This window comes from Helicoverpa zea, chromosome 18 (genome assembly GCF_022581195.2).
Source record: "Helicoverpa zea isolate HzStark_Cry1AcR chromosome 18, ilHelZeax1.1, whole genome shotgun sequence".
Lineage (NCBI taxonomy): Eukaryota > Metazoa > Arthropoda > Insecta > Lepidoptera > Noctuidae > Helicoverpa > Helicoverpa zea.
In genome coordinates, this window is record NC_061469.1 from 1,030,634 (window position 1) to 1,054,247 (window position 23,614).

A 23,614-nucleotide genomic window follows, 5' to 3' on the forward strand; every position below is an offset into this window, starting at 1 on the left:
GGTACGTCCAACTACTGAGCCGACTGAAATGTTTGGAACATAGGCTAGAACCTGAGAAACGACATAGGCTACTTTTGAACGCGTCGTGGAAAGCTTTTCACCCAGGACTTGGGTGAAACCGCAAAGAACAGCTCGTAGTATACACGTAAGCATATTTAGAAATTTCCCTTAAGGGACGGTACGGATTAGGACCATACAATATGAGTTTGAACCAGTCCTAACTTACACTCACATGTAAACATTCACATTCAAAACAACTAAAAGCCCCATTCACTTTCATGTGGCTAATAACTAATAGCAAAAAGACCCATATAAAATCCAACCCATTACCTTAAAATGTTTGAAGCATTGAAACAAACTAAATGGTCATAAAAGAGGGTGAAATGCGTTAAAACAAACCACTTGAAACATCCCTAAGTACCGAACTACACTGTCATACTGGCGAAGCCCTTTGAGGGATTTAAAAGGCAATTCGGAGGTTGAGCTCGAACTTCGATAAAAAGGTCATCTATACTCCCGGTTGGGCTGTGCGAATATAAATGCCGAAAAGAGACGTTTGTGGTTGGGTGTCAGTGAGAGAGGGTATGGTTATTAGGATAATTAAAGATGTTTTGAATATCATTTTGGTATTGAAAGATATGATTTCTGTAGTGTATGGTGATTATTATTACTTTGTAAGAGCAAAATTATGTTCGTACATATTTTATACTTCCTTTACGAGCTATATTACAAACAACTGCTGAATTATATAACTATTTATATTTCGTATAACGTCAATAGGGTTTTATAATAATACGTCCCATTTACAACAGTTTATATTTATTTAAACAAGCGTAATTTATTTTATTATATTTGAAATAACAACCGATTGTCCAGCCTCATAATATTTTAAAATAAATACCTATTATTCATTTTGCCTTATCGAATACCTATATTATTTGTAAGTTTAAACTTATTGACGATAGTAACAATAGCCTCACTTTATTAGTCCTAAGTTTCTTTTTTGTTGTAAATATAGATTTAGTTTACTTAGAAATAATCTTCAGTTTATGTAAATAACGAAAATAAATATTTCTCCATTTAAAGATTAATTCATCGTCTTCTCGCTTTCACTGTAACCGCACCAACCTTCTCATTTAGATTCATCGCGGATGGGTCACGTCCGACCGGCCTCGGATAAAGAAATCAACGCAAATTGGCCGTACACGGTCCAATTTACCACATATTTTGGGAAAACGAAACAATCTCTATGGTAACCACGTGGAGTGAAGAGTATAAGGTGAGCAGGTGGATGAGAGCTGAATAATTTCATCTTTTTTGGGTCCGAAGTGGTGGATTATGATGATAAGGTTAAGAATGGATTATGGTGTATGAAGGTGTGTGGCGAATATTGGTATTGGAGTATGTTGGTCGATAATGTTTGGATTGAATTAGTTTTATATGAATTTTGAGAAGGAATGTTGTTTTTAAGCTACCTTGTTTCATAAATTAAAATTATGTTTGTACACTTCAAGATTCGAAGCTACTGAACTGATTCGAAAACTTTTTTCAGTTTTGGGTAGTTCTGTTTCTCCGAGTGACAAAGGCTATCGAGGTACGAGAAGAAGTTGGAATAAAAGTAAGTATTCAATTATTGTGCATTACAATGCTTCCATCTCAGATAATATATCTCTCATCTCAGAGAATAATCACGCTGAGTCATTTAAAATTATATCTTTCTCAAACACCTCCTCATGTTAGATATACTCGATACTCGTAATATTAACTTGTATAAAAAATGCTAAACTATGCAGCGTTGAGTACTATAATAGTTAGCGCTAATGAAAATAGTAGCTCAAACTTCAGGAAGCTCCATTCTTTCCGTCCATTTGCATAAATTACAAACTGCAGTACAACTGGTTTGAAATGCGGGGATTTTTAATTCTCCTGCACTTACATCGATCGCGACTGAAAGTGTTTGGCGATGCGTACGACTGTTAATGGAAGGTAGTTTTATGAACAGAGGCTTTTATGACACAGAAAAATAGGCATTATATGTAAAATTCATAAAAAATATACGTATAAATGAAATCTTCGTATGCTATTTGATTTTTTTTGTTTCAATTAGACATAATCCTTACCGCATTTATAATATTAGCAGATGGAAGAAGAGAAACAAAATGGTATAAGATTCAGTGAGCAGCCTATGATAATACACGCTAGGACGGCAGACAACCATTATATGATATTGTTAGTTCAAAAACCACTGCACAATTTTGCTTACATGACCACTAATTAGCGAATGAATTACCAAAATGTGTACTTCAAAACACACAACCATTCTTTTAACGCAATTTCAACTCTCACCTCTCCCAATAAGGTTAGTTTTCCATCGTGCACCACTTCTAAAGAACTGCGTACTTTACCTGTACCTAGTTATATGCAACCAGTGATTAAACAATAGACAATCGTTATTTAATACATACTTTTGTCTATTTGCACACTTATTACCAAAATCTATAGACTGAAAAACACAGCCCTTTCAACACAATTTCAACCTTGACCCCTTACAATAAAGTTAGTTTTCCATCGTGCACGATTTCTAATTGTGTAGTTTACCTGTAGGTACGTAGTTATATGTAACCAGTGATTATGTGTACTACGCTAAGAAATTGCACGTACAATGCAGGCAAAGTGGAGTGCAGTACAATGACGTCATGGCAAGCACTCGACGAGGTAAGGTGAATGATGTGTGGGAGGGATGGGACTGTTTTTACTGTATGTGCGTTGCAAAGATTTCAGCCTGGTTACTGTTCTAGCATGTTTATTTTTTGTGAGTATTATTGAATTCCGCGTTTTTGTAGGACTTTTATTAATGCAGCAACTTCTGTTTAGTCAAGCTGGTTTCTAAGATTTATATTTTCATGATTCTAGACATCTATGGGGTTGGGGTATGGTAAATGGTCAGCGCCTAGTCAAAATAAAAAGTTTTTATTCCAGGTAGGGCTTTCCGGGCTTTTATGAAAAGTCACACTTTGCACTTTCAAATATTTCATAAGTTACATAAGCTTGATTTAGTAAAAGTACACATGAAAAGAAACCATTTATTACCTTACATATTTATCAACACGTAATAACTCCAACAATGTACATGAGTCCTTAATTTGTACCTGCAATGTACTCACTTTGCGTTGTCCTTATATGATGTTACAGTGGCACTCGAGATCCTTCCAGCGATGGCGTCGGCCCTTCCTTTGCAAGTTTTAACTTTTGTTACAAAGTACTGCTCTGTATTTTTAATGAGTTTTGTGTTTTACTGAGAGGAATCTTTAAAGTGTGCTTGCTAATATTATAAAGGCGAAAGTTAGTCTGTTTGTCTTACTCGGCAAAACTACTGAAAAGATTTAAATATAAGGTATTTGGATTTGAAAGTATCCTTGTTAATATAATATAGGCGAAAGTAACTGCTGGTTTTCATTCTAAAACTACACATGATAGGCGGTCTAGTAGGAAGCCTGAGAAAAGACATGGCCTTAATTTTTACCCAGTTGCTGAAAGTGGTTGTCCTGGGACTTGTGAGAAAAACAGTAGGGGACATTTAATTTTCATTAAATTGGTGTATTTTTATATTGTTTCTTTTGATGACTGATTTTTAACGTAACACTAATATTTTGATAAGTCAAAGGTTTAGAAGCCTCCTCAATAAATCAGGAAAAAATATTTCAATAGCAAACACAAAACTAGAACGTACTGAAATTCATGACCCAAGACCCCTCAAAGTTACCAAATAAAAATTGACTTTATAACTATTGACTTAAAGTTTAATATTGTTTGACACAAGTTTCGTTCCTTGTAAATATTTATATGAGGTTTTTTCGGTACATACGAGGGTTGGATTCCAGTTTAATGGAATCTGAAGGGTTGGATTTGAACCTGAAATTCATGAATAGTAATGGCGGCTCGCTACAGTATGGCTGAGAATTACTTTAGTTGATATAATGTATGGGGGGATGTTTCTATAATTTGTTCCTCGATGATGTTATTCAATGTTAGATATTTTTTTGTTACGTGGTTGCATGAAAGATGGAAATGGTTTTCGAGTTTCTTCTTGTTTAACTTTTACGAGGTTGGTATGATTGTGATTATAGTTATAAATAGGACAAAAATTGAAAACCCGAGCTGATCTAAGAAATAGACAGCACATTCCAAATCTTTTTAATGGATTTTTTAAGATTCAGTTAAGCCCCTCATCTTTGCTCCATCTATTTTGTTTCTAGCAGCTTTATTATATACATTTTTTCTATGAATTCGATTCACGACATATCCTTTAGTAACCGATAAAAAAACAAAGCAGTCAGTAAATTAAGAAAAAGGTGATCGTTTTATGCGACATAAAGTTGTATACGACACATAAAAGTGCAATAAAAAACCATGAAATACATGGAAGTTATGTAGGTACCAAAAAGTCCTACTTTGTATCCGTAGCACGTAACCTTAGATAATACAACTAACTGGAGACGCCATTGCCTTACCTTGCTTTTGGCCAGGAGTACAAAACCGCATATCTTTGAGCAATGCGATCAAAAAATTGTGTTTGATAGCGCTTTACTAGATGAGATATTCATATAGTAAGGTTGTAGATATTTAAATACCCTTGAATTTGTCTTTTGCAATCAGTTACTTATGGTTGGCATTCCTTGGGGGAGGCTTACGTTCAGCAGTAATAATGATTTGACGATTCAGTGACTGACTACAATAACAACATACCACATTTTAAGTCAGCACCCGATTAGTGATGTAAAATGAAAAAAAAAAAACAATTTGATTTTTCACTTTATTGAAAAAAAAACATGAGAAAAAACTTTGCATCGTTGTTTTTTTTCTAAATTTGTTTTTTTTTCTAGCCTACGTTTTAGTTCAATTTTCAAAATTTCCCTTTCGTTGAGTCATCAATGAATGTTGCCAATATTTTTATGAAATTTTGGTACTGTTTTATCAGAAAAGTACCGTAGATTCAAGAATAAACCTAGGACTCTATTATGTAATCTTAAGTATTGTATTAATCTTTAACAGTAAATGCCCTAACAATTTTAGAGTTATTATACTCTTGAAAAAAAAAGGCCCAGAAAAAAAACAGTTTTTTATCAGGTTTTTTTTCAAGGTTTTTTTTCACATTAGAAAAAAACTGTTTTTTTGCAACACTACACCCGATTCCCGCGACTGGCAGACTTTTTCGCTCCGGGTTTTGTGCTTATGGCGAATCCGGTTGGTGAAATGCTCCGAGCATGTAAACATCAAGTTATGTTTTTGTTTACGTCAATTGCCGACAGTTTTGTGCTTTTTATTTTGACATAACATAAACAATGTTTTGTGTGTTTTGCCGAAAGAGTTGAAAGCACATTTTCACAGTTATGTTGCAATTTTGTATAGAATGCGGGCCGCAGATTTGTATCTGCTACTGCTATAGACGGAACAGTAAATAAGTGTAGAGATTTAATAACACTCGAACCTGTTTTTGATAAATTACAAACTACCTAAATTTACAATTTGCATCAGAACATACTTAAAGTCACACATTCTCTATATTCTAAACGTGAAACTGTAGTCTTTCACGCTGCTATTTTGCCCTGGGTGCAAGAAGTTGATCCATCGGGCCGCAGGTAAAACTGTAGGTAACTAGTAATTTTATAAAAGTCTAATCTGGCTGAACAAGTCCTTTCACTTAATTTGTTTTAATTAGAAAATAGCAACCAAGTAGACTAGACTTTAATAACTATTAATTTAAGCTGGCATTCGAAATCGCATTTACATTATTTGTAATACAAGTAAATAATAGTTATAATATCTCAACTTCAGACTGTCTGTAAACAACGATTGTTTTTGTTTAGACTGGCTTCAGATATAGGCTATGATACAAATGTATGTTTGTCTAGAACAACGTAATAAATTGGAGGAATTTATATTAGTGAAACAAATATTAATCTCTACACATAAGACATAACTACTCTAAATCTTTGGCTAACTCTATGACTAATTACAAATGAACCACTTAGTAAATCAACTTTAAACTGATATTATCATCTGACTAGCCTTTCTGATATAAGTTGGGAATTCGCCGGCATCCTTACCTAACCGACTGAACCAATTATCAGTGTTTTACAGGGAGCGACTGTCTTTAAGAGGACGAATTGGAATTTTTGGCGCCAAGGATGTCAATTTTTCTCAGTAAATACAAAACGGATCAAAATACAACTTGGTTACCTGAAAGTTCATGATATAAGCCTTATTTTGTTAGTTGTAGAAACATGATTAGGTAACTTTTATAACAGAGAAAAATATATCAAACATACCTCTTTTTAAAAAGAGATTCACATATTATGGGCAAACGGGACCGATTTAAGCCTCTTAACTTTTTTGGTAGTTGAGTATATACATACTCTTTAAAATTGTAGTAGGAATTTTTATTAAATTATCATTTCTAAATATTAAAATTACAAAACCATTTTGTCGCTTACGACTTTTAGTTATAAGCTAGCGCGCGTATTGTTATCCTCGCCCCGCTCAGACGCTCCGACCCCTTTTGGCGCCTTAGATGCGCGTGCCGGTTATGGAATTATTGTTGACCAATTCCTCGCCTTAAGACTTCATCCTATGAGGACAACCTGGTAACATTATTAGTTAGACTTTAAATCTACTTCAAACTGTATCAACATAAAAACCACTTCGAATCTACTTTAGAATGTACTTCATAAAACAGTTAACAAAACAAGCTAACCCCAAACTACGTTATAAATCAAAATTCCAGTTAAAACCAGCACAAATCCAGCTCACTCCGGCACAAATAGCTGCATACTTTTCCGAATACATCGTGCACAATTCAGGCTTAATCCCGAAATAGCCAGAATATTCTGACGAAGCTTCAGGGGACAAAAAACTCGCCACAACATGATATCGTTATAAGCCGCATCAAAACAAATTAGTACAGGAGCTAAAGAACCAAAGTATTTCCCTTTTTCGATATCACAAGGCTCGGAGTAAGGAAAGAAAGGATATGTCCTAATGTAGGTAGGTCAGCTACCGTCTTCTAGGTCAAGTATGTAAAAAAATAATCAGTGAACCACCGAGTTCCGAGTGAACCAACGAGGTGTCGGGTTCTTTGGGACACTTGTCAACGATTTTTGGTGTTACAAAAACGGACGGGTTCCAAAGAAGGTGTAAAAAGGTGGAGATAGTAATGTTCCTCGTACCCCGCTCATCCGCATTTTGGCTGGCTACTTTCTTAGGAGAATTTCCGTTATGGCATCTCCGCTAGTCATTTTGTTCTCCATGGTAAGTTCTTCCAAGTTGAGGTACGAAGAGATTTCACAAATATTCGCGTTCGCTCTGTGATAATGAATTTGTGGCACTCTCAAGCTCCTCGCCTAGTCTCAAGAGCTCCGCTAACATGAAATCGCGTGTGCTCTAGGATATATTCGCTAGGAGACAGATCGTAAATTAAGGCCCGTTTGTTTAAACGGGGTTCAGCAATATTAATAGTGGGAGAGATTGGAGTCACACAGAAAATCTTGCTCGGAATTGAAAGCACGAATTCATGATCTGATATAAAAGTAAACTGGTTTAAGACTGGAAATAGGAGACGATGATGCTCTTATAGCCAAGATATTTTAGCTGAAGATAACCTGGCACATTGTGAATTATACCAGGACTCTTGTCGGGCGTACGCAAATATGCTTTAGCGATACACGAAGGTACACGAAGGCACAGGGTTTTGTCCAGCACACCCCTAAACCAACCCCAAGTGGAGGATAGTCTATAAGGATTCCATCCTGAACTAAAAAATCACAACCTAAAATTACCATGTACTAGTCACAATCATCATAAACCAATATGTAAATAATATATTGCACCCCAAATGACCTCAGTCAAATCACGTGATCAACATCTATCAATATTTTTACCCAAAACTCTGAACAAGCAAATCGTTTTTCAATGTAACACCGTCATGTACCTCTCCCCATACGTATATACGTACATACGTACACACGTATATATACGCAAAGAGCAGGTTAGAGAGGTTTCCGTGATGTATGTAGATCGGCTGACTTTACGTGGCTCAGTTAATCAATGTTTACGTGCTACTTGAACCGGCTTCGGTTAATACGTGTTCTGATACTTTCCAAATTTGGGAGGTTCGAGGATTGGTTGAGAGGAATTTTGGATAATGGAAGCTGTACTAAGTTATGAAGGTGAAGTTTGTTTGTTTGAACGCGGTAATTTTGAGAACCATTTTTAGGATATAGGCTACTTTTATGAAGGTGCAAAGTAGACTGTATATTTTTGACGTGAATACAGGTATTGATAGTTGTCTTTTTTTAATGAATAAATATTTTGATACGATAAATTAAGCTACAGTCTCATCAGCTCTAGCACTCTCTTGTTATTACAGATACCCACACTATTTACATAACAAATTAACTAACTCTATCCTACCTACCCTATAGATCTACCTGACAAACAGCGTATCTTCAAAAATAGTCCTACATAAAAATAAAAATCATCTGAACAAATACTTTTATAAAACGGACTCAAGCTCCCGGGCTATGAGTGACATAACGTCTTCACGTGCCGCCGAGTTAAATAATGTTTAGTTACGTGAAGCATCAGCGTTTTTTATTGCGCGTTGATTACTATTCTAGTTCAGTCTTTGTTTGGACTGAACATCTTGTGTGTGAAAAGCTTTGAATTTGTGGGGGTTTGTTACATGTGGGTAGGCTTTTGGCAATTATTTTGAAGAAAAATAAATTAAAAAAGTTTATACAAGACAGGCAATTTCACCTGCAAGATCAACAACAGTTTACTTTAAAATGGTGCGAAAAAATCATAGTAAACAGTTGTATTATAAACTAACGTTTATATTGTCGGTGAACCTGACCCTTAGGTGGGTTGAACCATTTCAAACAAATCGTTGGTTTAATAGCTTGTTATGGGTAAGTTATCGTTATAGTTAAATGTCGTAATCTTCACTCACTCTTAGTTTTCGAAGATGTAAGTAGAGTTAATATTTTAAGATTCAACTAAAGATGCTGCTGTCTTAGTTTTCGGCCTTAAATAATTCTAATTCGAAAGCTTCTGAGGAATTCCCCAAGCAGAATTATCTTATGATTACTTGCCACGTGAATAGAAAGGTCTTCCTGGTAATCAACATTTCCACTGATCTGCTTACCAAAACGTTTGTCATTCTGAGAAAAATATTCTACGCCAAAATGTCACGGTTCCACGTGCATACGTGCATACCAAAGGACTACTTCCTACACTCGAGTTAAAAAGTGGCCTATCTCCTTACCTATTTCCACATAAATCGGTTAAGCAGCTTTGGTGTGAAAGAGCAACAGACAGAGTTACTTTCTCATTTATACTAAGCAAGGACGGTTCCTTTTACACACAATTTTGATCATACCTTAACATTACGTAAAACTATAGCTATCGGCACGAATCTTGAGCTCTGACCTACAACTGCGCAGAAGTGATTTATTAGCAAAGAACCAATCCCGAGTGACGGCTATGACGCGATGCACTGCGGGCCAATCACCGCTTTAGCCCGCCCCCGCGCCTCACTTCATACCACAAAAGGGACCCAATAAATTATTTTTGCGCAGGTGAAGGTCAGAGCTCAAGATTCGTGCCGATAACTATACCCTCAAATGAACCATCCCCAATACCTTCAAGTTCAACCCCTTGCAATAATCACAAGTCATTAAGCTTGTAATTTACCCTCGAGATAAAGGTCCGTATCCATAAAATTGTAAACCCTTACCTGCAAGTGAAGATGTGGAGATAATCTAGAGGATCGTAAATCTTCCACGAGTGGAGCGCATTCCACACTTATTAACTTCCAGGACTTGTGTATGTGTGTGTGACTGAATTTGTGAGTTTATGTGTGTCTGTGTGTATGAGAAGAGGGAGTGCGTGTGTGGGTAATGTAGATAGAAGGAGTCAGGAGAATTTTTAGGATAGCTTGTTCGTTTAAAATAAGGTTCTACGTTGTGAATTCTTGAAAGAGATAATTCTGTTTAATTTTACAGTGTTTCTTGTATGGTCTTGTAATTATGTTTATTTGGAACGAAAGATGTAGTTAGGTTTGATTGCACGTAGACCATTGAAAAATATAGCAATTATGACCTCTGTCACTACACGATAAATTCAAAAATTACTGAACAGATCTTCATATTCAGTTTTCCCCAATAGTAGAGAACTCGCGCAAAGTCGGGGCATTTTGCTAGAGTTAATAATACACACCAGTAAACTAGGAAAATATATAGAGGTCGTATTTATCGCTGTTAAACGCCACACATAGTCTGTTTGTGTTCGTTATTTATACTTTCCAATTACATCGAGATTAATTGATTGTTATTTTTCCCTCAAATTGTTTACTGTCATGGTGGATAATTCACTTTGAGTTGCTCTCCCGAATTGTATTTTTTTGAACTGTTTTTATTACTTTGTTCACACGTTAATAGATTTACAGCCGATTACTCAACTGAGTGATAATATTTTCTGTGTAAACTTGCTCTTTAATATTATTGTTCTTATTTTTTTATCTATTTTGTTTTTAAAATTGGTACTTAGTTTGTGAGATAAGAGTTTGACATGAGATTTTAGAGTACAGCGTAATTTTTTAGGGAGTTAATTCCGTCACCTGTCTGCTAATTTTCATTTAAATCGGTTCCGTAGTTTTGGAGTGAAGGAAAACCCAGTATAATATATTATTTCAGACGTTACGGGTAGTCAGAAGCCAGTAAATCTGATTGAGGAGATCAGTTAGGCAGTCGCTCCTTGGTAACACTGGTACTCAGCTGCATCAGGTAAGACTGGAAGCCAACCTCAACATAGTTGGGAAAAGGCTAAGCAGATGGTGATAAATGATAAAACACTAGTTTCTCAATGAGAAATTAATTAGTATTCATTAATTAACGTGTGTCTTTTACTAAAGGAACATCTACCTATTAGTAACTGCAGTCTACATAGCGACGCCGCATGTAAATTATGGACTAAGCCCCGGTTTCATTACACGCTTTAATAAAACTCCCGTGGCCATGTTTGAGCGGGAGAATTTTCAAATGTTTGCACTGGCAACACCGGTCACGTACAATTTTTAGGTCTGGCCACTTTGCAATGCACTGTTTAGGATGTTGGTACTTTTGATTTTAGAATCATTATTACATATTTTATGTTACGTGTAAGGAGGTTCAGGAGTTGCGCTAGAAATGGAAGGAGTGCACCGACAAGAGCTGGGCTCTTTTAAATTAATGATGATGATTACATATTATACGGATACTATGTAGTCTTAAATAGAAAGTTATTATTTGTACACATTTATTAAGTGTATATAGAACAGTTTTTGTTTGTCTTAATGTGGTTGTCTGTTTTTACGTGCAGTATTTCTTAATTTCTATCTGTCTTTCGCAGCTGAACTTGTCATAATATAATTGAAAATAAATTACTTGCTTATGTATTTTATTATGTCTTAAGAGACATTGTTATGAAATATTTTATATAGAGGTAAATACGTGAAAGTAAAATTAATAAAACGTAATTAGTTTGGGTATTTTATTCTATAACGAAATGCCAAACATTTACACATTAATTACGAATAGGATTAAAAACAAATTTATTTTCATTTGAAATGAGCTTTCAGTAGAATCCCTGAGGGCATCGTCGAATTAATACAATTTTATGCAAATGAGTTATGATATTTGCAAGTTTCATGTAGGTACTAATCATAATTAGCTTTCGCCCACGGTTTAACCAGCGCCCCGATGTACTAATACTGCTCCGTGCACTCGGATAAAGTAGTGTATAAAACCTCTACCTAACAGTGAAAGAATTTTTCCAATCGGTTGAGTCTTTCCTGAGATAAGTACCTTCAAACAAACCAAATTGATTTGCGGAATAACTATTAATCTTGAATAATCAGAGATGTATTGTTCACGAAGAAGTTCCGAAGAAAATGTGTCGTATGGAGAAGACTGTGACTTATGGAGAATAATGTGACTTATGGAGAAGAATAAAAGGAACTACGAAGAGTAGCTCATATCGTACGGCTTTGATATTAGTGAGTGTTCGTGTCTGCGATAAGAAATGAAAGATTTTGACGGCGACGGCTTCCTGTGTTTTCCTTGTTTGTCTACACACGGGGAGAAAGATTGGCGAATATTGAAATAAAATGGGGAGTAAAAAAACTTAACAGAAGTTTATTTTTAAGATCAGTGTTTTCTTTTAATTTAATTAAAAGTAATATATACGTGGATTAAATAGTAAAAAATAAGTATGTGATACTGGAGGATTTTTTTTATTGCCAATGGGCTCGGGATTTTTTAATTATTTCACCTGATTGTAAGCGACGATGTGGTCGTACATGGAGCTCGCTGGTCTAGAAGTGGTAATTTGCACTCATAATGTACCTACTTTTTATAATAGAATCGATAAGATTTATCAAGTTTTCACAAAAAACCTCAACTCTTTCCGAAAATTATTTATTTATTTAACTTTATGCAATCAAACAATTACAAAAGCGGACTTAATGCCATGGGCATTCTCTCCAGTCAACCTTAAGGTGATGCAGAGATAACATGGTAGGTGCATTACTTACCTAGAAAGAATCATCATGCGCTAAAAAAAAAATATCATGCGGTTTTACTCCAAAACCAAAAAAAAGAAACAAAAAAGCGAAAAAAAATGCCATAACCACCATAAACAAAATGTTCACGTAACAAAGATTACAGCAATATTCCGCTACATTGAATTCCCAAGTGAAATGTACTAGACGTGATGTGATTTTATTATTAAGTGGCTTAACTTCGACGTGTGCGCGCGGCCTAAGTTGTTGAGTTGTCTTTAATAGCTGTTTATACGTACCCTTAGATAAGGAAATACTTAAACTAGCTTCTTGTCTATTTGTGACGTCACAAATAGACAAGAATTGTTGGGAATATTTTAGATTTGTGATAGTAAGATTAGAAGAAGATACGGAAAGCGGACCCCGTCACAAGACGGGATAAACGCTAAGAAGAAGAAGTAAGATTACCCTTTCTTGTTAGGTTAGGTTAGGTTATCATAATGATTTCTTCCGTGTTTCGGAAGGCACGATAGACTGTAGGTCTTTGACAGTTGTTACAGGTATCAGAAGCTAGTAAGTTTGACAACCAGTCTTACCTAGGGGTACCTATATAACTAACTAGATTGAGGAGGTCAGATAGGCAGTCGCTCCTTTTAAAACACTGGTACCTACTCAGCTGCATCCGGTTAGACTGGAAGCCCACGCCAACATATGTAGTTGGAAAAAGGCTGGACAGATGACGATGGGTTAGCAGTCAGGTTTAACATTATTGTGCACATTCCTTTGCTCGTTTGGTGGAAGCTAAACCCTGGTTAATGTGAAATTATGTTAATTTGAAATATAATTGCCTTCATAACAGCGTCAATTCTATGTGCAGTTGTTAAAATTTAATGTTTAATTCAGCAATGTGGGTAGTGGCTAGCACACCAGATTAAACATTTACCTGTAACACGCTGGATTATCCATACAAATTATATTTTTGTTCACGAATGAACGAAAAGCTGAGTATTAAATATCATCCATTCGATATTATATTAATTTAATATAAACTTCATTCATTAAATATTCATTTGAATGCTGTTGAGATATTTAATTTCAATTTGACAATTCGGGTAACTAATGCGCATATTTGAGTGGTTTGTAATTTATTCGAATTACGAAATCATGCAAATATAATTATTTTAATTGGCGCTTAACTTGTTTTGATAAATTAACTGTTGTAAACTTGCATAGTTAATGACTAACAAAATGGGAATGATGATTAAATTTTACTAGTGTTATCATATGTTATTATTTATTTCTGTTTTATATGCGTTATAGATTCTTGTTATTTAGTGTTTGGACATATGTGTTTTATATCAGGCACTTTATATATATATTTTTTTTACTTTCAATAGGCTTGCATTTGACCTCTGATCTCACCTGGATGGTAAGCGACAATTTGGTCGAAAATTAAGCACGCTTACCTTCAAGGCAATATAAAAAAAGTAAACTCACGAGTACAATTAAAACAAAAATCTAATATTAAAAAAAAACTCTAAAAAGACCCTTCTGAAGTTCAAGTTTAGCTACCCATTCTTTCGCGCAGTGTGTCACAACTGCACGGTAGATCCATTAAGTATATTTGCCGACATCCCCGAACTGAAAGAGGTCAGATATCGGCACATTGGAATGACGTATTGTGGCTAGATTTCATTTGCCGAATACCTTCTGAGAGCGTTTTGTCTTTTTCGTACTGTACACTGATGATTCTTAACGAGAACTTGAACAGTTATAGTTTTATTTAAGTGGTTTTATACTTTTGAGTAAAAGCATCGTCGATAAAGGAAAATATGTCTATCTATACGATTCGACTGCCAAAGTTGGTCAGTAACAGCCGGGACCTACAGTTTAACGTGCCATCCGAAACACAGTCATTGGTGTCCAAGATATACTCAAAAAGTACATATAAACTTAGAAAAGTTGCATTGGTACTTGCCTGACCTGGGATCGAACCCAAACCCTCATACTCGAGAGGTTGGTTCTTTACCCACTAGGCCACCACGATTCCAGATTTTTTATTTAACTGAAAGGTTTTAATTTTACGTAAAAAAACAGATAAGTAGTTTTGACACCCCAGCCAAACATCCAAAATGAACAATTTAATCAACATTAATAATTAAACGTGCAAAGTAAACTAAACGATGGATACATTCCTAACTTCCCTCATACCTCATAATTTATGCAACGTACATACATACCTTCATACCTACATACTTATATATATCCCTAACGTTTGCCGTATTGACTTACAAAAGGGTTGTTTAACTAAGCACCCGCTTACTAACGTAAGTAAAAGTTAAGCACACGTGTTTACATGAAAAATACAAACATTATAAAACTGGGTCAGGTCATAAAAGACTGGAAAATCAATAATGTGTTAACACCTGTGAAAGTGTCGGTCATGCATTTTTTGGTTATCTGATACAGTTTTAAAAGAAATAATGCATTGGTTTCTTGAATTGTTAATAATGTCCTTTTTCGTTTTGTTTATTCGTAAATTTTCGTTGCGTGTTACGAGGGCACTACTTCCAGCACCTGAAAATGTATGTCTTACTAAGAGTAGTATAGAATCGCTTTTCAATTATATTCAGGGAAAGAAAAACATTGGCGTGAAAGCGCAACAGACAGACAGAACTACCGTATAATATTATGGGTTTTATGAATTTTGATGGAAATTGGCAGTAACATAGTTCATATATCAGAATTACACATAGGCTACTTTTTACCCGAGAAAAGAAGCTAGAAATTCCTTCAGTGAAACCTATGGCAGAAGTAACAGTATCACATAAATGTGACTTCGTACACACACAATATTAACACAGAACTCTAATCTTCACACACCATAGGGTAACAGCACCAATAAGCGATCAAAAGAGATTAATTAAAACAAACACTGGCATTGTGGTGAGTGCACCAATTCGCGTCCCACTGATTGAGTTGGGCGTATGAATGGTGAAGATGATTAAATACCTACTACCCTTACTGTAATGGATTTTTTGTGATTTTTTTCCTGTTAATGCTGGTGGATTAACGGTCTACTGTTAAGTTTAACGAGATTTCTAAACGTTATTGTTGTATTTAGGTTACAAGGTTACCTTATTTTACTAGATACTTTTGTAGAACAATTTAATAAGACTTCAAAAAGTAAGGTAAGTAAAAAATTACTTACAGGCGCATTACAAAGTCAGGCTCTTACTTTACTAAAGTTTTGTTTGTATTTTTCTACGCTGTAACTATTAAATGGCAATAAGGGTTCTTTTCTAATAAATCTAAGACAGTAAAAATGCCCTGTACACCTTTTATACGAGCTTTATACAGCTTACGAACCACTTCAAGCAAAAACTTTTGTACGTACAATCAAGCTTTAATTACGCCGATCTTTAACTAAACTATCTAAACAAGCGGTCTAGCCACAATTCCAGCATAATAAACTAGTTTAGCGCTAAAACCTTTATCTGGTGACAAGCACGCTGGCGCCCTCTAGCGTAGGGACAAATTGTTTGTACTAGGCTAGGGGTGGCGAACCTATTTAGATGAGCAAGCTTCGCTCTGATCGCTTTTGAAAAGTTTATAAGGAGTATAGACGGAAACAGCACCTTACTCAGACACCTTAATCAAAATTGGTCTTAAAAATATTGTACATTCCCTAATCCATGCTTATGTAAAATGATTTGTTAAAATCTTTAAATTTTAGTTATTATTGAGTTTTGCGGTAATCAAATTGTTTTTTTGCTGCTTTAGATTTAAAGGTACACTGCTAATAAAGTTGTGTGGATATCTAGACATAATTACTAGACATTCAAGATGATATTGTAACTCCTTTTCAATACTGTATCGTAGGTACCTAAATACTTTTAATTTGTGTCAAAGGTTCACCATCCCTGCACTAGTCTATTATAGTTCGGCCATTCAGAGAATGCGTTCCTGACACGTCGCGATTGAACTGACGACGTAACTTTGCAATGGCGTTGCAGTTACGATAAAAATATTTTTGCTGGTTGTTTACCGTTTTAACAATTGAGGAGCATTAAAACAACATTATTATATCAATAATCAATGAATGTAGTTACGTCGTCAGTTCAATCGCGACGTGTCAGGAACGCATTCACTGAATGGCCGAACTATAGTATAAGTTTTGTCTAGTCAGCGTTACTAACTAGTAACTACATGTAACTAGAAAATATCTAGTAGGATTCACATTCTAGACGAGTGTCAATATTGTTTTGGTTTCATTTTAATTGGTTAAAGGCAATTGATGTTAGTTGATTAACTGCGGGTTTCTATAACATATCTACATGTGGTTTTACGATCAGAGATTGAAACACATTTCATCATCATCATCATCATCATCAGCCTATCGCAGTCCACTGCTGGACATAGGCCTCTCCAAGTGCACGCCACTGAGATCGATTTTCAGATACCTCTATGAGAAGCTGAAACACATTTACACCTACTATAATATTATACAGAGGAAAACTTTGTTTGTTGGTTTATACAGGATAAACTCAAAAAATATTGGACCGATTTTAAAAATTCTTTCGCCATTAGAAAGCTACATTATCTGCGAGTTCATAGGCTATATTTTATTCCGATACGGGCAGTAGTTCTCACGGGACAGGGGTAAAACGAAAACGGCTAGTAATTTAAATAGAGCTAATTTCAAAATACAATCTCTTTGTCTCGATTGTGAAACAACCGAAAGTGGTTAAGGATTGTCTGTGTGACAATTAGTATGAGGTAAGCCAAGAGTGTTTGAATATTCAATTGTTTCATAGGTTCTGCGAATTTGTGAGATGTCGGTTGTCTTAGAAGCAGTTAATTGATGAAATAGATACTTAGAAATTACAATAAACTTTATTAGTATTACCTATTATTTTTTAATTATGAGATTCAATGACATGATTATTTCAAATACCCATTATAAATCAAAAGCTTTAAAATCTAATATTATGAAACAGCTAATTAGAACAACATGATTAAGCAATCATTTATCGAATCCTTTTCAATACAGATAGTGGTTTTGCTCCTCTTTGAGATAATCAATGACACTGTGGTCACTATAAAACACGACTTCAATGCCATTCAATTAAATTCAATTCAATGATACCATGCAGTAATAAATCCGCTTCAAAATCTATTAACACTTAACAGGGAAGGGTACCGAAATAAGAATAGCTGAAAAATTAATGGATTTTCTGACGAGAGAGCTTTTTAATTTTCGTTTGATGCGAGTTTCTGTACACGGATTATATTTACTGCGGTTTTATCAACGTTTTTCGGGTAGTTTTTTGGCTTATGTAGCCGTGTATGGTTTTATTTCGGGTTTTGTTTAATGGTATGTGTACTTTTAATGGTTTTTAAATATGTAGGCTAAAGATAGATGTAACCTATTTGTTCCATGTTTAGGTTATACAATTGTGTATTTATATCCTTAAATAATTAAGGGTACAGAAATAGTTACCAACCGTGTAGAATAGTATATTTTTGATATAATGACATTTGTGAAGTCAATGTCGAATCAGCTGTGGACTAATTGTATTAACTTTTATATTGGTAATATTTATATGGACATTGATTACAAAAATAAATCAATCAATGACATGTCCTATCAACAACGTGATGAATTCCCAAAGTCTTTGATTCCAGTTATTTATTCTGGTAAGTATACACCAGTAAATCATATAATATTGCTTGGTAGCTACGTTGGCAAGCCACCAAAAGTAAGGTTTCCTACAACACGATTTATATACTCAGCAGAGGGTGAAATCGGGTAGATTAGACCACGAGCGACCGATATTTCATATTAGTTTACCTGGGTTTGAAGGAAATATCTGGGGATTTTGTAAAGTTTTGTTAGTATTTTTCGTGGTTTATATTTCTGACTCTGATAGCCTGATAGTAAATTTTGATACTCATATTTTAACGATAATGTTCATGGCGTATATTCTGTACTATGTCATCGAAAGTCTTACATAAAAAAACTCTTAAAATAAAATTAAGTCCATAACCCCAACAGGAAGCAAAACAACGATCAGCTCAGTTTACCAATAGATTTGATGAGACCAGCATATTCATTATTCAAACCTCATTATTATGCAAAAAACTATTACCACTCCAAAAAATTCAACCAAAAAAAGAACAGTTTATCCAAAGTGTGTATGAATAACATCGATATTTGAATCGAAAGTTATTTCTGGTAGCCGATATTCCGTTTAATAATGCATCGCTCGGTAGCCCCTTCCGAATCACTTCACACGTATGAAATGAAAATGCCGATATATCGATACTCGTATCTGTTATGATATTGCCATCATAACAGAAAATCGTTTCGATTCTCGAACTAATTCCGCGACAGGCGTTTGTTTCAATCGAGTTGGGTGAATCGATTTGAGTTGCTCGTTTGATTTTGGTAATGGTTGAGAGGAATTACGGTGGTACAAAGCAAGATTGATAGATTATGAAGATACACAATACCTCTATTACTTCACTAATACAATTTAATTATGGATACTGGATATTACCGAATCCAACTATAGTTATTATTTTGTAATAAAGGTAAAATAAGTAAAGGTTTTGTATAGCTGAAAGTTACAATGTAACATACCTTCAGTGGTTTCTGCGATAGTGGCGGCGAAAAGCGCAAAAAGCGCCACCCACCACGTCACCCGTCTCATCTAAAAAAAAACAAAATATTTTTATAAGAATACACAAAACAAACACAAACGGGATGGAATGAAATCAAGAACTCTGGAGATCCGTTGTACAAATAATGAATATGAATTATAACAATCTATTCAAAGAAACACATTATTTTGATCCAAGATCTATAAAACCCATGATAAACAAGACGATATCATAACAATATCGAATTCACGTACAATATCAATAAGCTTTTAAGGCTTATATTTCTGTTTAAACAACGCAATCTCTCCATTTCTCCCCCTGGGATACAGAAACATGGAATAAAAAGGCCAAAGAAGAACAAAGAACTCAAGTAAATATGCCTGTTCAAATGTCTTCGTAAAATTTAAATTGTAATAATATAGAGTTTCACTGTTCCCCAGCTTACCCCTCAATTAGTCCTGTTTACAAAGGTGGATTACCGTTATTCAATGTTTGACTACAGAAAGGTTCGTTTTATTTGTTTTACGTCTATTGTACACGAACTTCAATATTAGTAGTCCTAAAAACCCAATTCGCAGAAATACTACTAACGCAAACAAAATCAATCACAACGCTCGTACGTGTATTTGTTCGCCATATTTCATATTACTACAATACTTCAGTAGCAAATGATCCGATAAATCTTACTCACATAGCATTGGGCTTCCAAAGAATTTTCGAAGAAACGTAATAAGCCAATAACTCCGCAACCCTTTTGATAGTATCAAGGGGAAATTTTCTTTGGGCCACAAACTCGCTTTTCAAGTTCTCGACTCACAATTTTCTACAAGCATTTTATTCGAGCATTCGCAGAGAGCGCTACGAGACCGCTACGAGAGCGTAATTGCTACGAAGCTACGGGCTACGCCATGATTGCGCGTCGGACCGCGCTAGCGGTAAACCGACAGTTTTATATTAATTGACTTCTTTGTTTTATTTCACGGGAACACTAACTTTTGACTGTCGTTGGTTAAATTTTGATGACACGTTTCAATCTGCGGTTTTACTGACGCAATTAAAAAGTTTTCAGTGGAACGGACGATTGGTAAGTACTAGCCATTAGTGGGTAAGTATGAACATTAAAATTTGCAGTTGTAATGATATGAACGGGGGAACGAAGATTCATATTAATTAGAGACGTTCAGTAAGTGTTCGCGATGGTAATTAGTACGCCTGAAGAACTCGGTGTCCTCAGTTGAAAGTCGTGTCAAAGTTGTGTTTAATTTGCGTTTAAAAACTCAACTTTTGCAGGGAACCGTCGCAGTTTTGTTTTTGTGAGTTTTATTAATCATGATTAATTATAAATTATTGCGGGTGAGTTTGTGAGGTTGGTTTTGGGGGGATGATCAATGAGCATAATTTATTTCTAAATAAAGTAATTACCCCATTTGAAATGACTTATATACCAGGCTTATTTACATGCCAATATAACCACTATACAATACTGCATGGCGTGCAAGGTGCGTGCACAGCTGGCCACATGGTACTTGCGTTTCAGCCATTACAGGACGGTACGGTTTTATGAGCAACCACCCGGTGTGCTGTGTTGGTATACACTGGGTTGGTTTGTATCTCAGTTAATACTTTTTATCGACGCGAAAGTTTCATGCAAAAACCGAATGTATTTTCATGAAACTTGGCTGTAATATATCTTATAATAGGTATATAAGAAGAATATATTGGCTACCTTTCTTCCGAGTTCTGGAAGTAATTCCTTCGGGAAGCGTGTAAAACCGGTAGGAGAAGCAACCAAAATTGAAGAGAGAATATAAATGGTAAGATCAATTTATATTTTTGACGTTCATAAGTACTTGTAAAGGCCTAAATGGAATAAATGATTTGACTTTGACTGTTTGCTAAATCGAGTGGACCGGGGAGAAACATTACTGTATGTCACAGTGCCAGTGAATTTCGCCTTTACAGCTACAAACCGTTAACTTCCCGGTTGCGTTTAGTCGTCAAAACATTCCCCGTTGTGTTCCCCACGCAGGGTATAAGCGGCCTGATTACAGCCTCTCCTGTTTATACGTGAATAATTAACGCTGTACTGTACCCGTGGATCGTATCAAACGTGTGTACTTGTACGGAAGCTGGTTAAGCAAGGAATGATTTCGTTTTGTTGATGGATATATTACTTTGATCTTTCTATGAGGCTTGTGACAAAAAGCTAACAAAATTGAGGAAAGTAAATAAGTGCATAGTTACTTTTTAAGGCAACTTGGTATTGGAGGTGGACACTTTTTTACTGTTTTTTTTTATTATATAAGTATTAGGCAGCATATCATTTTGAGATTGGGGCAGGAGGATAATGATTCAGTGTTAGATAGCCCATTGATCGAAAAATGTTTACAGGTAACTTTTATCCGAGTGCACCGACTAGTTACCATGAAGTGCGGGTGAAACCGCTGGTGTAAGCTATTTCATACTAAAGTTATATCATTAGGCTAGCATTAGGGTCGAGTCTGATAATGTTAGTGACATTGTCAACGAGGATTTTCTTGCTAATAGACTCAAGTCCGACTTTGAGGCTTGTGGAAGCCATACGTTCGCTACTTATTATCGGGAACATTACATGACATAATAAAGTAAAATTTTATCACAAGTATGTTTACGTTTGTTAAATTCATGTCTGAACAATATTGGGTGACTAGTTTAATCCAGTGTTTCGATGTACGTGAGTCAGCTTAAAGCTACTTAAATTGGAGTATACACACGGTCACCTCTAAAAACACTATTCATGTTCTATTCTAAACAATTTGAAAAAAATAAACTTAAAATATTTTGAAACTTTTGTAAACTAATTTTTGAAGACCCTCTCAGCTCAATTTTCTTTATCAGAAAATAACCTATTATATTTTTTTCTATTTCTTTTGCCAAACACGTTAATTCACTCATGCATATTCAATGACAATCTTTCCATACCTTTTTGGTGAAACATACAGTAGTTATCTATATGTCTATGAGGCTTGTGGCTAAGGTACAATTACAGCATATACCAAAACAATAGAACAGAATACCCAATCTAGTCATACGATTACTAACATCAAATAATTTACCTACTGAAATTACCTCCTCGAATTCAGGCGTACAATTCAGTCTAGCCAGTAATAGATCCCGCACACTAGAAACTAAACAGTCGGCTGACATTTTACCCAATGCATCATCTCCCGAGCATTTTCCCAACTATGTTGCGGTCGGCTTCCAGTCTAACCGGGTGCAGCTGAGTACCAGTGTTTTACAAGGAGCTACTGTCTAACTGACCTCCTCAACCCAGATGCCCGGGCAGTCCAATACCCTGGGTTGGTAAGACTGGTTGTCAGACTTACTGGCTTCTAACGACAAGAGGACCCGATTGGCATTTTTTTAAAACAAAATGTTGATTCCAGTTAAATACCTGATCTTTGTAATGTGTGTACTAAACTACCATTCATCTTCATACTGATTTATGTGCCTAAATCTAAACAAACTATCAGCCGACTTAAAGTTTGCAGTGTGTGGGTATTCTAGTAGCGAGGGTTCAATGCAACGACGACCGTAGCCTATAAAGTCTATTTACTATGTCCTGGTGTATTGTGTTGTCTCTGGCTAGGGGAATACCCGTGACACTAGTGCACTGATTTCATTGGTTACGTTTAATCAGCTGGACGGCACGTTTGTTGTACATATGTGGGTGTGCATAGAAGTGTGTGTGCAAGTGAACGACACGTTTGAGGTATGTGTGTGTTTGTGAGTATGAGTGTGTGTGCAAGTCAGTACTTGGCCCTGTTACGAGTAATTGAGAGGAGCATTTTAGATTCAAAGTTTTAGATACTAATGCTATTCTTAACAGTACATAGTAACCATTCAGTAATCCTGTGAAAGCAGTAAAAAGCTCGTGATATGATAAGACTAACTTCTGCCGGTGATTTCACCTGCAACCTGTAGAAACTACTCAGTACACTCGGTAAAAAAACAAAAGAAAAGCCTTTGCTCATAGTCTTTCTCCATATATGGGCTATATAACAATAAAAGAATATTTTTAATCGAACCAGTAATGGTTTCTAAGATTAGAGTGTTCGAACAAAATCTTCAGCTTGATAATATTAATTAGTAGTAGATTATATTAGGCAAAGTTAATTAATGAGCGCTGAACCAATTTATCACTTGTGACGTATTTTTTGTGGCAACGTAGCTAGCTTGTCTTATCTTCTTGAATTAATTTCCAAAAAAGTAATTTGACATTAATTAGGGTAATGTAGTATTATGATAGTAGATATTTAAAAAGATCAGCACTTTTTTCAAATCAAGTTTAAAAAAGTCTCAAAAAAACGTGGG

At 35.3% G+C, this 23,614-nt stretch overlaps 1 protein-coding gene across 2 annotated transcripts in view; it reads right to left on the bottom strand.

Moving 5' to 3' along the window:
* Nucleotides 1-23,614, bottom strand: part of LOC124638952 (Ig-like and fibronectin type-III domain-containing protein 2) — a 190,166-nt gene that overhangs the window by 42,349 nt on the left and 124,203 nt on the right. For both annotated transcript variants that reach the window (XM_047176130.1, XM_047176129.1), the window contains exon 5: nt 19,242-19,311. In XM_047176130.1, coding sequence (XP_047032086.1) covers nt 19,242-19,311 — 70 coding nt within the window. The remainder of the gene's footprint in view (nt 1-19,241; nt 19,312-23,614) is intronic.